The sequence below is a fragment of the Acanthaster planci genome, linkage group LG04 (genome assembly GCF_054643075.1).
Source record: "Acanthaster planci isolate LZ-2023a linkage group LG04, COTS_SCS, whole genome shotgun sequence".
In the NCBI taxonomy this organism is placed as follows: domain Eukaryota; kingdom Metazoa; phylum Echinodermata; class Asteroidea; order Valvatida; family Acanthasteridae; genus Acanthaster; species Acanthaster planci.
The window spans coordinates 11,847,261-11,863,223 of NC_141780.1; the positions used below are offsets into that span (position 1 = coordinate 11,847,261).

Sequence of the window (15,963 nt, forward strand, 5' to 3'; positions counted from 1 at the left end):
TCTAAGATTGACAACACCCCTTATTTGTGTCCAACTGTGTCAGAAAGCACACTAGTCACAAGACAACACTTCGCACATCACACTACACAGTTGCTCAATCACAGCTTCAAATGACACTCAAATTGATGGAACTTGCTCACCCTTGTGACCACCGTTGTGGCAGGCAGCCCTTGGGAAAACAGACAGGACAAACAGAGGTCACCCCAGGTATCCCAGCATTCCGAGGGTGAGATGACACACAGGAGCGAGTCAGCCACTTTGGCCGCATCCAGCACAGAGGTCAGGTCAGGCGGTGGGGTCAAGAAGGTCAGACGATGCTTGAACCTTGGTATGCTGAAAGAGAGAAACAAATAAATCTAAAAAAAGGTTGTCCACATTTGCTGTCATGCCATTTAAAGAGCCAGTAGTGTATATAAAATTGAAGAGGTGTTCAGAAATCACCACACCAAACGGAAGAGTCCACAACATATCAAAACTGTTATAAGACATGGTTAATGGAAACGGCCATGTCTTCAAACAGTGAGAGGCTGTGGACAAGCAATTGAACTATGGAAGATACTGTGGTTAAGTTGGGCAAACTTCAGTTTAAGACAACTAACTCCAACTCAGATCTATGGGTTAAGCACGTCACTTGAAGGAAGACAGGAAATCTACAAAATGTGACTTAAAATACACTTATTAGGGAATCTGCCTGTGAATGAGTAGCTTCTCTATGGTATAGCAAAGAGAGGCTAGTTCGTAATTGTTTAACTTGGGAGCCTGCAAGAGTAAATAAATGATTACAAGTACTACAGGTAAAGTATGTAAAATACGATATCTCGTGATATCATGAGCTCATATTCCCCAAAGAAGTGCGGCCTACAAGCAGTTGAGAACAAATTAGGAGCATACCCTGGACAAGCTTTGCTATAAACAAAGACCTCAAGATAAAAGCCTCCTTCATACATGTTAACCCACACTTGTTGAGGCTCCTCATAAAGTTGAATTGTCAATGGAAGCTTGTGCAGCATTTTTGCTCACACATCATCAGTATAAAATCAGGTTACAAACTAGCAAGCTAGAACTCACTTTCTCTGGTAACTTTGTTACATCATGCCCAAATGTAAATAAACCCCTGTAGTCAAAATGTAAAGAAGTTCATACCTGAGGTCACTGATATTTTCATTGGCGCTTGGTGACTGGACAGAGGTTTCATCACATGATTGAAGTTGCTCCACCAATCCCTTGACATCACAGCCTGAGTGTAAGCCAATCACAGCCTTTTTTGCATGTTGCAAAATAAAACAAAACTAAATTAGTTATTCTATTGAAAAAACCTTTAAAATTACAGCTTGGCAATGTCAAGTCACCAAGCTACAGAGAAATTACTAGAGTGCTATAAAAACACTTCATTCTTTTAAAACCTTCCTTTGGTTTAACAGCAAAAATATGCACAAGTGACCACAGCTACTCTCTTGCATGTGTTTTCTACAAGGAACACAAACATGCACAGGTTCAGTGTGTACACAGTTGGTTGCCAGCACAAACTGACACAGGGTCTTTTGTGCAGTCCTCTTCACTGCATTTGGTTTACTGCACAATGATGCACACGAAACAGTGAAGCACAGTTGTTGGACAGCACAAAAGTGAGGGACAGTTGGTGCAGTGCACAACATTACACAGCTGTGCTTCTTTGAGCTGTTTACCAACTGACCCAAAGAGTGACTTCAGCATAGGAGGGTTAAGGCCGGTTTATAGTTACTCGCAGTACTGCAAAATTGATATGCAAATCCTCCCTAACGCAGTTTATAGTTGTCACCACTGCGCCAGTTGCTAATCACTGACAGACACTGATGGCTTGATGCTGAGATCAAGTAATTGCACTTTGACATGATCACTGCTCTAACGTTTCATCACTCACGCAAACATCACACAGTGACAATGACCTGTCTAAATAGGCTTCAGTGTCCAGGAACTACCGGCATCTGACATTCATATGTGATCATACTCTTAACCCTGTGTACAGAGTATCATCCCAAAGGAACATTTATGTAACTATCTCTTATCTTCAGGCAAGCTTGATTTCTCAATTCTGATTGGTTGATCCATGGCAGCAACCAGTGTGATATATAACTGTAATGCACGGTTCATATCAAACCACACATAATGCGCTGTTCTACTTCATGCATTGCGCTATATTTACGCTAAAAGCAAAACGCACAACTGCAAACTTCACTTTAAATTCAAAGGTGGTGTGTTTGTGTGTGTAGGGGCCTGAACACATTGTTTATCTCAAGGGCGAGTGTAGGGGCCTGAAATAGGTACACATTGTTTATCTCAAGAACAGGCCCCCCCCCATTTTTTATGGTTGTGCTTGCTGCTAGTACAGTGGAATCTTACAACTGTTCAGTGTAGGAGTGGTGATGGACAGGAAACGGCTGTAGAGAGGAAGTAGCACGGTGTTATGTAATGCTTCCTGGAAGGCAGTGTGGTCACATGTGGGCCATGTGTGGAGTCTTTGTTCTGAGTCACTCTGACTCCATGCTTTGTCGAAGTAACATCGACCCCAACACATGCCCTACAAGTGCCTACCTGTTTCCTTCTTTTACAGGTATGTAATGCTCTTCTTTCTTTTTATGCCAATCTATGAGGTCCTTAATAAGTAGACAAGTGATTTATATTGTTTAGATTTTCATGTAATGGCAACTAGGATGAGTCTTTGACGGGTCAGTAATTACTTGTTGGCAAGTTAGGCATGTATCATGTGGCATGAAGATTTCTTACCACTACGACATTATGCAACACGCAGGGACATGAAGTGAATCAGGGCTCGCCTAAACCCGCACTTTGATTTTTCTAACTTTTAATAACTAGGCCCACTGGGGAGTGAATTCATTGCGTATTTGTATCAGCAAACTCTTTCAGGCGTGTGGTAGATACAGCCTGAATTAGGCCCTTTGGCCATGCTAATTTGAGTGGAGTGTAACAGGTCAAAACGCGAATCCAGTACAGAGCATGCTGTAGCCTAATTGACCAACTGATAGATTTGGATTGGAACCTAAGGTGTTCATGTTTCTTGTTATAGTGTGGACAGTTATAGTTTCGTGTAAAGAATCGATACTGAGGAATCGATACTGAATGTTCGATACTGGGACCACTGTGTGCGTAGTATCGATTTTTGGTAATCTCTAGGATTAGATTTATTAGTAGTAAGTAACAGATAATGTATTTAAGTTTAGACTCTGACTCCATGCTTTGTCGAAGTAACATCGACCCCAACACATGCCCTACAAGTGCCTACCTGTTTCCTTCTTTTACAGTTTGGAGTCATAATTTTAATGTGCACCCTCACGGTGACTTGTACCGGTCACCTGGGGTGTAACATTTGGCGACCACGAAGGGACTGGTGTGTTCAATCCATCTAAGGGGGAAGGAACGCCAACACCTGTCCAGTGACCATGAACCACGGAGCAAGTTTCTCGACGAAAAGTATCAGCAGACGAGCAGTTCCTGCCCGGATGTCAAGTTGAAAGGGAGCGGAGGCCAGGACCAAGACAGCGAGGAGTGTGGGACCAGTGGCACAAGTAGTGGGGGACCGACTGAGCCAGTAATACTGCAAGGCAGGTTGCAGCCCCAGGAATGCCAATTAGCCCATCAGACGCCATGGAGGGGTCAGCCTTTGTGAAGTTTCAGCAGGTCATCCGCCAAGTTGCAGAAATGGGACCTGCTGAACTCCTTCGAGTTTATCAGCACCTGAAAATCCCTGGCCAGGAAGGCATCAGTGGACAAGCAGCTGACGGTCGGAAGTTACTCCGGCTCATAAACCGTCACCTCCATGGAGATGAGATCCATGATACAGAAGATGAAGGTCTTGCCCTGTTTGAAAGCATCTTGTTATTCATCTCAGAGCTCCAAGAACAGACCAGTGAGACAAAGGAATCGGAAGTAAAGCCAGAACCACCAAAGCCCACGGTACCGAAACCAAGCATGTTGGCACTAGCTCGCAGAGAGTTCAAAATAGCAGGGCAGATAGGGGAGCCAGGACAACGAGACCGGTTGTCATTCTTAAGCCTTGCCCACCAGATCGAAAGCGGCCTGACGAAAGGTTATCCTGAGAGCGAGGTTGTTGAGGCAGTGATCAGGGCAGTTGTTCCAGGGTCATCTCTGCGCAGCTACTTGGAGGGGAGGACGGAGTTGACTCTTCCCAGCCTTCGGCGGGTGCTGAGGTCGCATTTCAAAGAGAAAAATGCCACCGAGCTCTATCACCAACTGTCCCGAGTGGCCCAACAGGACAAGGAGTCAGCGCAGAATTTTCTCCTCAAGGCCTTAGATCTGCGCCAGAAGGTGACGTTCGCGAGCAAGGAAGCTGATTCGGGGCTCTCATATGACAGCAAATTAGTACAAAGTATGTTCCTCCATGCTGTGCTGACTGGCCTGAGAAGCGATGCAGTGAGGAGTGAACTTCGACCCCTCTTACAGGACCAGAGCATCACTGATGAGTGCTTATTGGAGAAAGTCAATGTTGCGGACAGCCACGAAGCTGAACGTCGGGAAAAACTAGGGCACCAGCGGACTGCCGCGGTCAAAGCAGTAGAGCACAACTCTGCCGAGGAGGGGCCAAGCAAGAAGCCAAAATCAAAGGAGGGAACCCTGATGACAGAACTGGCGGAGCTGAAGGCAGGAATCGCGGAGATTGCAAGTATGAAACAGCAACTTGCGAGTCTGCAAGAGGCTCTGAATCCCAGCATGCCCGGTAGTTGGCAGTACAATCGATCAACAAGTGCAACCCGAGTCCGAAACCGAGGTTGCAGCTCTTGCCAAGAACAAGGAAGGGGAGACGGCTGCAGTCACTGTTTCATCTGTGGCTCCAGTGAACATTACGCCCGTGGATGTCGACAGCGCAGATGGAACCATCAGGGAAACGGCCGGCGGTTGCTGCCGAGGGACGACCAGTAACCGCCCAGCACGCCAACCTTAAGTCCCACGTCTTTCCAATAGCCACCAGGACGCGGACACACGTCAGCCGACTGGTAGGTGAGAGATGTCTGGTTAACTGTTTCATCAATGGCGTAAGAACCAAAGCACTGTGGGATACGGGAGCCCAGGTCTCCATCCTGCCAGCAGAATGGCATGCAATGTACCTGCCACAAGAAAAACTGAGACCTCTTTCTGAGCTACTAGGAGGTGACACTCTGGGACTGACAGCAGCCAACGGCACTGATATCCCATTTGACGGATGGGTGGATGTCTCCTTCAGGCTATCGACCGGACAGCCACACGCTATAAATGTGCCCATCTTGGTCACAAGGGGCATTGACGGGGTACCCATCATAGGCTATAATGTCATTGAAGAAATAGTCACACGGGGGGATACTCCGCGACCAACTGATGTTGTCAAGGCGGCATTTCCGGCCATGTGTAAGGGAGAGATCAAAGCTCTTACCAGTCTCATTCAACAGAAGGGTCCACAGGAAGTGGGAGATGTGGTCGTCGGAAAAAGAGATATCCACATTCCGACCAGGGGCTGTATTATGGTGTCATGCCGGGTGAAGTCAGACAGCGTTACTCAGGGAACTACCGCCCTGTTTGAACCAACGATGAACAGTACACTCCATGAGGACCTCCAAATTGACCCTTGCATGGTCAGGGTAGAGAGAAGAAGAGGAGTTTTCTGTGTGTCCATTGCTGTGGCTAATTTAGCCAACACTGATATCGTTTTGAAGAGACGAACCAGTCTGGGCACTATAGAGTTGATAGAGTCAGCCACAACAGTCCGAACAAGCTGCCCTGCCCCAAAGGTCAACTCAGTAACAGCGCAAGACAACCGCGACACATGGGTTCCTCTGGTCGATATCAGCCATTTGACAGCACACCAACAACAACTAGTCACCCAGATGTTGAGAGAAGAAGCCAGTGTTTTCTCTAAAGATGACAGCGATATGGGATGTATCACAGATTTGAACATGCACATCCGCCTCAAAGACGATGAGCCAGTGCAGAAATCGTATACATCTGTACCCTCTCCACTCTACAGTGAAGTCAAGATGTATTAAAGGGATCTGCTGAGCCGTGGGTGGATAGAGAAATCAGAATCCCCATACTCTTTACCTGTAGTATGCGTGCGAAAGAAGGATGGCTCATTACGTCTCTGCATCGATTACAGGGAGTTGAACCAGAAGACGATACCTGATAGACAACCAATTCCACGAATACAAGATGTCCTGGACGGTCTCGGTGGAAACCAATGGTTTTCCACACTTGATCAGGGTAAAGCATACCACCAGGGCTTCATGGCAACAGAGAGCAAACCAAAAACAGCCTTCATCACCCCGTGGGGTTTGTATGAATGGAATAGGATCCCCTTCGGTCTCACCAATGCTCCCGCCGTTTTTCAACGCTGTATGGAGAACTGCCTTGAAGGACTGGTTGGCGAAATTGCGGTGGTGTACCTTGATGACATCTTGGTGTATGGGAAAACCTTTGAAGAACACCTTGAGAATGTGCGCAAAGTCCTCAGACGGCTCCAGGTGAAGGGTGTCAAATTGAAACCAAGCAAATGTTCATTGTTCCAGAAGGAAGTGAGGTATTTGGGGAGGATCATCGGAAGTGATGGCTACAAGATGGACCCTGCGGATGTCGAGGCAGTTGAGGCGCTACGAGGAAAGAAACCTAGCACTGTTGGTGAGCTAAGAAAACTTCTGGGTCTTCTTGGCTATTACCGACAGTATATTCAGAATTTTTCCACGATCGCTAAGCCCCTCTATGACCTGCTGAAGAAGCCAAGCCCAGAAGTCAATGGCCCATCAAGGCATGGTACAACACAGCTAACATCTAAGTCAGGAAGGAAGCCTGTGACAAGAAAGAGTGTACAGGTGTCGTCACGGCAACCCATTGAATGGGAAGCAGCACACCAGAAAGTGTTGGAACAGTTGCTTAGCTTTCTCACCAGCCCCCCTGTGATGGGTTTCCCAGACCATCAGCAACCTTTCATTTTGCACACGGATGCTTCAAACGAGGGATTAGGAGCAGTCTTGTACCAGCGGCAAGATGGAAAGATGAGAGTGATTGGTTATGGGTCGCGGACGCTTACACCAGCAGAAAAGAATTACAATCTGCACTCTGGAAAACTTGAGTTTCTTGCCCTAAAGTGGGCGATCACTGAAAAGTTCAGGGACTATCTGTACTATGCTCCCTCCTTCACAGTGTACACTGACAATAATCCCCTGACTTACATTCTGACTTCCGCCAAGCTTAATGCAACTGGACATCGTTGGGTAGCAGAATTGGCCGACTTCAATTTTTCAATCAAGTACCGCCCAGGGAAGTCCAATGCAGATGCCGATGTTCTTTCCCGTATGCCACTCAAGATCGAAGACTACACAGCCCAGTGTACCAGTGAAATAAGCCCACGTCATCTCGGTGCTACTGTTGACGCCGTTCGAGCAGAAAGTTCTGGATGCTTCCCATGGGTCGGTGCACTGACCATGTCTACTTCAAGCCCCGATGATAATGTGGCGAACCTTAATGAGATTCGAAGAGCAGAAATCAAGGTAGCGCAAAGAGAAGAGGAGGATATGAGACAACTCATACAGTCCCTGGAAAATGGCCGTCGGCCGGATAAGCAGAGCCAAGAGTGCAAATCCAGAAACATTAGTGCTCTTCTTCGAGAATGGGACAAACTCGAGCTGGATGCTGACGGAATTCTCCATCGAAGGGCAGGTGGTAAGCTGCAATTGGTCCTTCCAAAGAAATATCACCCAGTGGTCTACAAAGAATTACACAAGGAAATGGGTCATCTTGGCGTTGAACGTGTGGTTCACCTCGCTCGCGACCGATTCTATTGGCCTCGCATGCAAAGGGACATTGAGCACTTTGTGACCAGTGTTTGTCGGTGTTTGCAACAGAAGAAACCGAGCCGTCAAACCCGAGAGGCTCTTCAGCCAATAGCCACTACCACTCCATTTGAACTGGTGTCTATTGACTTCCTTCATCTGGAACGAAGTGTTGGGGGATATGAGTACATTTTAGTAGTAATGGACCATTTCACCAGATTTGCCCAGGCGTACCCTACAACAAACAAGTCAGGCAAGACGGTGGCAGATAAGATTTTCAATGACTTTGTTCTCAGATTCGGGTTCCCAAGCAGACTGCATCATGACCAAGGCAGGGAGTTCGAGAATCAACTGTTCAAGCGGCTCCAGCAACTGTCCGGTGTCACTCCGTCGAGAACCACCCCATACCACCCCCAAGGGAACGGCCAGGTGGAGCAATTCAACCGCACGCTCTTGGGGATGCTTCGGACTCTGCCTGAGAAGGAGAAGAGCCGCTGGAAAGATGCAGTGAACAAAGTGGTACACGCCTACAACTGTACACGTTCAGAGAGCACAGGATTCTCGCCATTCTACCTCCTGTATGGACGCCCCCCTCGTCTCCCAATTGATCTAGCCTTTGGGTTACCAAGGACAGGCACGGCTGCAAAGGACCCCCACGACCAGTTGAAACATCGTCCGCAATGTCACCGGCAGCTACCGTTCCGGAGCATGTAACTGCTGCCGAACCAGATACCATTTCTGCACCAGTCACTACCCACGAACCAGGAGTACATGACCGGTCACCTATGACGGCTGAACCTGCCCGACAAGATTTCCAAGAGGAGACTGATCGACCTTCCAGCAACGCACCTGGAGATGATCCATGCCTCGCCAGGGACGAAAGACGCTACCCCATGCGACAGCGCCACCCACCACAGCGACTTGCTTTTCAGCAGCTTGGTGAGCCTTGCCAGGATCAAGGTTCAGTGAGGGCCGTGCAAACAAACAGCTTACCGATGTACGGATTGCATGCTACGACACTACAACGACCGCCGTCCACTTGGTGGCCTCCGACCCCTGGGCACTGGAACACCCCAGTGATGCAACTCGGGCCACAGATGCAGGTGCTGCCATGGCAACAGTGGTACCCAACACCACCGCACCCAGCACCACTGTACCCAGCGTCACCGTACCTAGCTTCACCGTACCCAGCATAGTGATGAGTGACACTAAACCCAGCTAATAACTCCACAGTCATTTCAGACACTAAGTAATTTATGTTTTTATTAGTTGTTCGGAAATGTTGAGGACAACATTTACTTTTTCAGGGGCGAGTGTAGGGGCCTGAACACATTGTTTATCTCAAGGGCGAGTGTAGGGGCCTGAAATAGGTACACATTGTTTATCTCAAGAACAGGCCCCCCCCCATTTTTTATGGTTGTGCTTGCTGCTAGTACAGTGGAATCTTACAACTGTTCAGTGTAGGAGTGGTGATGGACAGGAAACGGCTGTAGAGAGGAAGTAGCACGGTGTTATGTAATGCTTCCTGGAAGGCAGTGTGGTCACATGTGGGCCATGTGTGGAGTCTTTGTTCTGAGTCACTCTGACTCCATGCTTTGTCGAAGTAACATCGACCCCAACACATGCCCTACAAGTGCCTACCTGTTTCCTTCTTTTACAGGTATGTAATGCTCTTCTTTCTTTTTATGCCAATCTATGAGGTCCTTAATAAGTAGACAAGTGATTTATATTGTTTAGATTTTCATGTAATGGCAACTAGGATGAGTCTTTGACGGGTCAGTAATTACTTGTTGGCAAGTTAGGCATGTATCATGTGGCATGAAGATTTCTTACCACTACGACATTATGCAACACGCAGGGACATGAAGTGAATCAGGGCTCGCCTAAACCCGCACTTTGATTTTTCTAACTTTTAATAACTAGGCCCACTGGGGAGTGAATTCATTGCGTATTTGTATCAGCAAACTCTTTCAGGCGTGTGGTAGATACAGCCTGAATTAGGCCCTTTGGCCATGCTAATTTGAGTGGAGTGTAACAGGTCAAAACGCGAATCCAGTACAGAGCATGCTGTAGCCTAATTGACCAACTGATAGATTTGGATTGGAACCTAAGGTGTTCATGTTTCTTGTTATAGTGTGGACAGTTATAGTTTCGTGTAAAGAATCGATACTGAGGAATCGATACTGAATGTTCGATACTGGGACCACGGTGTGCATAGTATCGTTTTTTGGTAATCTCTAGGATTAGATTTATTAGTAGTAAGTAACAGATAATGTATTTAAGTTTAGACTCTGACTCCATGCTTTGTCGAAGTAACATCGACCCCAACACATGCCCTACAAGTGCCTACCTGTTTCCTTCTTTTACAGTTTGGATCCATAATTTTAATGTGCACCCTCACGGTGACTTGTACCGGTCACCTGGGGTGTAACATGTGCATGGGCCTTTAAAAACATCTTTACTGCACGTCAAGTTTGTTTGAAGATAAATTTGTTCTGTGCTCGCATCCATGGAACACAGAATAATGCAGTGTGTCTTTGGCCTCGGAGTATACGGGACACAGGCACACTACACTATTCTGTGTTCCACTCGCACTCATGTAGTATTAAAGTAATAGTACATGCACATGGAGCTTGATCTCCACTGGTACAGTTTGGTGGTTTTGTACATCAATAATACCAGACTGCACTTGGCAAGTTGTTGTACATACACGCTGCAAATTCTGTGCAGATACAATATACATGCATGCTGCTTAGAAACCAATGAACAGTGATCCACGTGAGAGACACATGACATGGATATATTTACATGCATGGTGTAGCATGTGTGCATACAGTAAGCCTGTGTAATTAGGCCTTCACTGTGTTAAGGGGACAATTTCATTTGTTAGGAAAGTCTGAACTAAGTTACGGAGACAAAAATGTGTCCCCAGAACAATTGGGTCCTCACAAAACCTATATGTATGTCAAAACGGCACAAAGACATGGTAAGTGTCTTTGTATGTGTATTGGGCACCCATAACAATGACATTAAGAGTGTCTGCCAACATCTCTTGGTCATCACTGGAGGGGGTGTTCTTGTGTACAAAGGCCATTAATCATTAGTGGTAAGTTCGTCTTCCTTGTGAATACCCACCACAAGATGAGGGGCACTGTCCCTACCACCGATGCTGCGTTTCCTTGCCAATGTCTCCTCACGTTTGTGCTGTCTTCTCTGCAGGGCCTAAAAAAAAGTCAATTAAACATTAGCTGATGAAACATTTATAACACTTTCATTTGTTATCCTGACAGCAAAAGGGAAACAGAGAAATATTCAAGGAAACAATTTAGTATTCAGACACCTCAGTGGCTACATCCAAAAGGGAAAAAGAGAATCATGCTTTTATGTCTCAAATTCACTTTTACCCCAACATTCTGTGCATGCATTTGTAAAACCAAATGCTATTAAATGCAGGTTTAACATCACAAAAGTGACAGGATATGTGACTTAACTAGTTTCAACTAAAAATGGAATGCAACAACTATGACAATTATTTATGATATTCTTTTTTTTTTACAGTTTTTCTTACTTGATGTCTCCTGTCCACTTTGCTGATTTCATGTCTGTTTTTCTTGGATTGCGTCTTGACATTTACACGGCCTGTCAATGAAAACATTTAATCATGTTCAATGTTACAAGGTTCCAAAGCTTTGAAAAATAATACACAGAAAATGATCACATAGATAAAAAGTAATGACTTACACATTTACAGGTAAGCAGCTTCACAGCAGGAACAAAAGAAGGCGTGTTTTGAATGAAACTTACAGTTCCTTGTTACCAAAGAGCTACTCTGTTTGCTCTCTGTTTGGTACGCATTCACCATATTGGCGCACAAGTTAACATGCGTTTGACGTGGAGTACGCGCAACGAATTTAGTCTGTAATGTATGGTCTTCGTGTGCATGCTGAACATGAGCAAGAACCCAGTTGGAAAACTTAGTGCCATCTGTTTTTCTTTCGTCGGAGAGGATGCACTTTAGCTCAGGGCAGATAACTTACGCCTGCCATACTCCCCTGCTTCCAAAATGGTTGAGTCCATATTGGATGTTTGATGATAATGTGCATATGCAGTATGTGATGCATTGTGTAAACAGCCACATTGAGCAGATGTGCCGATCATTTTGTGAAGACAGGCAGGATAAAAAATACTCTAAATTTTGCTGAAAATGGTCACTTAGGGCAGTTCCACGGAAACATCAACCTCTGGGCCAAAATTTCAAACTGGTCCAAATGTGACAAATTATATACCATTTTGAAGCTTATGGTGTATACTTTCATGAAACATACTTCATTTCTAACAACATTCAAGAGTTTGGCTTTTATATGATACAGAAAAATTGGTTTGAAATACCGAGAAATTGGGGAAAATATTTCCCCTCTGAAAGATTGTCTGTTTTTTTAGCCTGATAATTTTTTTGTTCCAGTTTTGTTACAGTTTGAAGAGTGCCCCAATAAGTAAACATTGACAAAAATGAATTTTCATTTTCCTTTTGAAATTCTATGTAATGCCGTATTTTATAACACTTACTTTTCAAAATCAATTGGTTTCACTTTGTGTTGCTTCAGAAATTAAAGGGGTTTTCCACTTGTATGCTTTCCATGGCATATACATGTACAGTATCTATCATGAAACATACAATGTAAGACTAGTTTTAAAAGCATTATGCCTTAAATTTCAGTGAAAAGGATAATCTCTTAGCCTAATTGCTAGCCCATTCCCTAGATTTTGCAATCATCTAAAAAGGTACATCATTTAGCTTCTTTTTAAATTTTACATGTGAACCATAACCTGTGAAGTGTGAATTGGAAATCTTTAAAATTGCAGCTTAGTACACACGCAACATTTGTCATACAAAAATATTTAATTTCATGTTCTAAGACCAAAAGATCTTACAGGTACATGTACATGTACGCAATTGTCTTTTAATTTGATTTATTTATCTAAAGGATTGTCAACTGTAGAACACTTCTTTTTTATGACTTGTTTAAATGAGCAAAATTTGCATAAATACTTCTAGACAATATTTTCCTTCATACTGTTTCATTGAATGCCCCATCATCCAATTCCTTTCTAGTTGCTTTTGATAATTTTTGTATGGCTTGACATTTTCTTTTGCTTTGGAAAGTTTACTGAAGCCTTCATGAAGGTAGAAAAATGAGACAAGCTTGGGTTTGAACTGATTACCTTCTATTCTGAAAAGTCAGTTTGGACGTGTACGTCCGACACCAAAACATGTACGTCCGACACCAATATAATAAATGCTTTATCTGAAAGTCACAACAAGATAAAAATGTGCCTTGCTTTGAAGTTTATTAACAAGGGTCTACTACAACTACACACAGGAAAACTACTTCTTCAGGTCCTAGCATTTCACAGAGTTTGAGATACAAAAATGGAAACTCAACAAATTTACTTTCTCCGAGTACGTCCGACACCATGGTGTTATGAGTCAGTTTCTACAAGGATAATAATTTTGTTATTAAATGAATGAACCAACTAGCTGATGTCTTTTATCAAAATCAAAATCTGCTTCAGAATTATAAGTATAATAACACACTGCTGAAGTGTCCAAAATGTACCTCCGACACCGTGGAACTGCCCCTTACATGGCCCAAAAACAATAAGGTATGCGATTTAAACAGATATGATTGAGTTTTGATGGGTTTCGGGGAAGATCTGATTGAGAAAGTGCAGTTTCATCAAGAATTGGAGGGTCATTGCAAAGCTGCATTCAAATCCCATAGCGTTACGAGCCCATTAAAATTAAGGAGTAACTATAGAATGCAAGGCCACGTGCAAATATACCCCCGGAAGGAACCTATAATTGACATGATGGAATAGTGCCTTACACTACAGTTCTGAAAGTAACTATGGTAATTCACATCCACCCTGTTTCTATCCCCCCGCCTAAAATGAATAAATGTTTAAGAACTAAAAAATAGGCCTGAATTCAGTTCCAACATTTACTTCTGTGATCCATGTAATTTGCATGCCTTGTGTTATAAGTTAACGTGTTAAAACTATTACGCACCAACTATAGCATCTGCCCCAATATAGTTGGGACAGTCCCAACTGTGGTGCTGCAGTTGGGTTGGCCGAACTATTGTTGACCAATTCCTATAGAAAATTTCTCAACCTTGTGCTAGTTTTATGCACCTCACACTTGATATAACTCATCTAAAATACAGTACTTCCTTTGTGACATGACATTGTAAACGCTTTCGAGTCAACTCGTACCTTGGACAACTCATACCTTGGACGACTCATACCTCAAGTTAAAACTACTTGTACCTTCACGTTATCAATTTGGTTGCAACTTTCTTGCTCTTCCTTTTCAGCATGTTTACAATCAGATTTGACAAACATATCAAGGACAAATCTTCACAAATCTCCCAGAAAGATCTCAAGCGCTACAATGATTTTCTGCATAGTGCCTGCCATGGGCGTTTGCACTGCCGGTTTACGTGACAAGGCTTTGTCGAACAACCCAATTTACCAACTTGACTTCTTTACTAACATTCTTTTTTGGGGGAGAAGACTTTATGAAACTTTAAATTCATTTTTTTGGGGGGGGTTCATTTTATTCTTATGGCTCTGGGAAAACACTATTGGACTTTTTCATTTTGGGGGGAATGATGGTTTTGTTTAATAACGGTTTTTTGGGGGGGGTGTACTTACATGTAATTAAACTTGTTATGTCTTGATTTTATTTGAACTGTTTCTGGTCTTTTTTAAAAATTTTTTTAGGGGGGGTGGTTGCCTTCCTCATTAAAATTCTTTTTTTTTTGGGGGGGAAGTTACATCTGACATTATTTTATAAACTTTGAAGTAAAAGAAAACATGACATCACTCCAACATCATGGTGGACTGCACTGTGGAGATTCCGAATTGCATGCAACGACGGCTGGCCATGTTGACCAGCATCAGTTGCCTGACTGCGCATGTATATGCATGACGTCGACACGTACATCTCACATTAATGTCCTCCCACTGGCGTGTAGGGAAGACAGTATAGCCAAAATGGCAAATTAAGTGAAAAACACATGACTAAGAAATCAAATTATTGTTCAAGTTAATTACAATAATCACAAGCTCTGAGAACGCTCTGATTTCTGTGAAGGTACGAGTTGTCTTGTGCGTGAAGGTACACGTTGTCTTTACTGGAGGTACGAGTTGACAAAGGTGCGACTTGGCAAAGGTACGAGTTGGTACAGTTATGTTGAGTTGATGGTATGAGTTGTCCAAGGTACAAGTTGAACATGGCCAGTTCCCTTGTAAAAAATACGAATTTGACACATGCTGGCATGCACAGTGTACCGGTCATGCTATTTAGCGTCAACAAGTGTCAACACATACAATTAGCGTCAACAAAGTGTCGGCAACTTGAAAATACCCTCTAAAGATTTAACAGTCATTTTATCACAGTTTAGAGACTCTAAGACCTGCCACTGTGTAAGAGAAACATCAAATTCGCTTCCAGATTCACGAAAAAAACAAAACTTTTTCACGATGTTTGGAGGCCGCCATCTTTCTTTACTCTTACACGAAAATAAGATGCCGGCTGGTCGGGCGACACGAACAGACCCATATTTATCGCTAAAATTTCCATACTCAAATATCATTTTCGATAATGTGATACATTGAATATGATATGTAGGAGCCTTACTAATATTGTAAATATAAAATATTTTCATAAAAATGCTTGAATATTTTGTTGATGCTAAATAAAATAGCATGACCCTGTTGTACATGTACCTCTGTGCTATAGTTGGGCCGACCCACTATCAGTGACTATACTATAGTCACTGGGTCAGCCCAACTATAGCACTCTAGTAAGGATGGGACCAACTATAGTTGGGATGGTCCCGACTGTCATGACTATAGTTGGGACTGATGCTATAGTTGGGGTGTAACAAAACCACCACCATTTGTGAAAACAAGGTCTTTATAATGGGCCGACCATGGAGGTAGAAATAACGTGGACATATTGTAGGCTGGTATGAATATGATGGATGAAGGCCCAGTGCTCAGGCCTGACGATTATAATTTTTTGATTTGGCAATTTTTTTCAAAACTCAGCTCAACACTGACATGAAATGAACACCTAAGTTAC

General features: G+C 43.8%; 1 protein-coding gene across 4 annotated transcripts in view; it reads right to left on the reverse strand.

The window, feature by feature from the left end:
- Positions 1-15,963, reverse strand: part of tsr1 (TSR1 ribosome maturation factor) — a 33,270-nt gene that overhangs the window by 17,153 nt on the left and 154 nt on the right. For all 4 annotated transcript variants that reach the window (XM_087136366.1, XM_087136365.1, XM_022243668.2 and 1 more), the window contains exons 2-5: positions 11,380-11,450; positions 10,947-11,033; positions 1,144-1,259; positions 141-333 (exon numbers count right to left, since the gene is read on the reverse strand). In XM_087136366.1, coding sequence (XP_086992492.1) covers positions 141-333; positions 1,144-1,259; positions 10,947-11,033; positions 11,380-11,450 — 467 coding nt within the window. The remainder of the gene's footprint in view (positions 1-140; positions 334-1,143; positions 1,260-10,946; positions 11,034-11,379; positions 11,451-15,963) is intronic.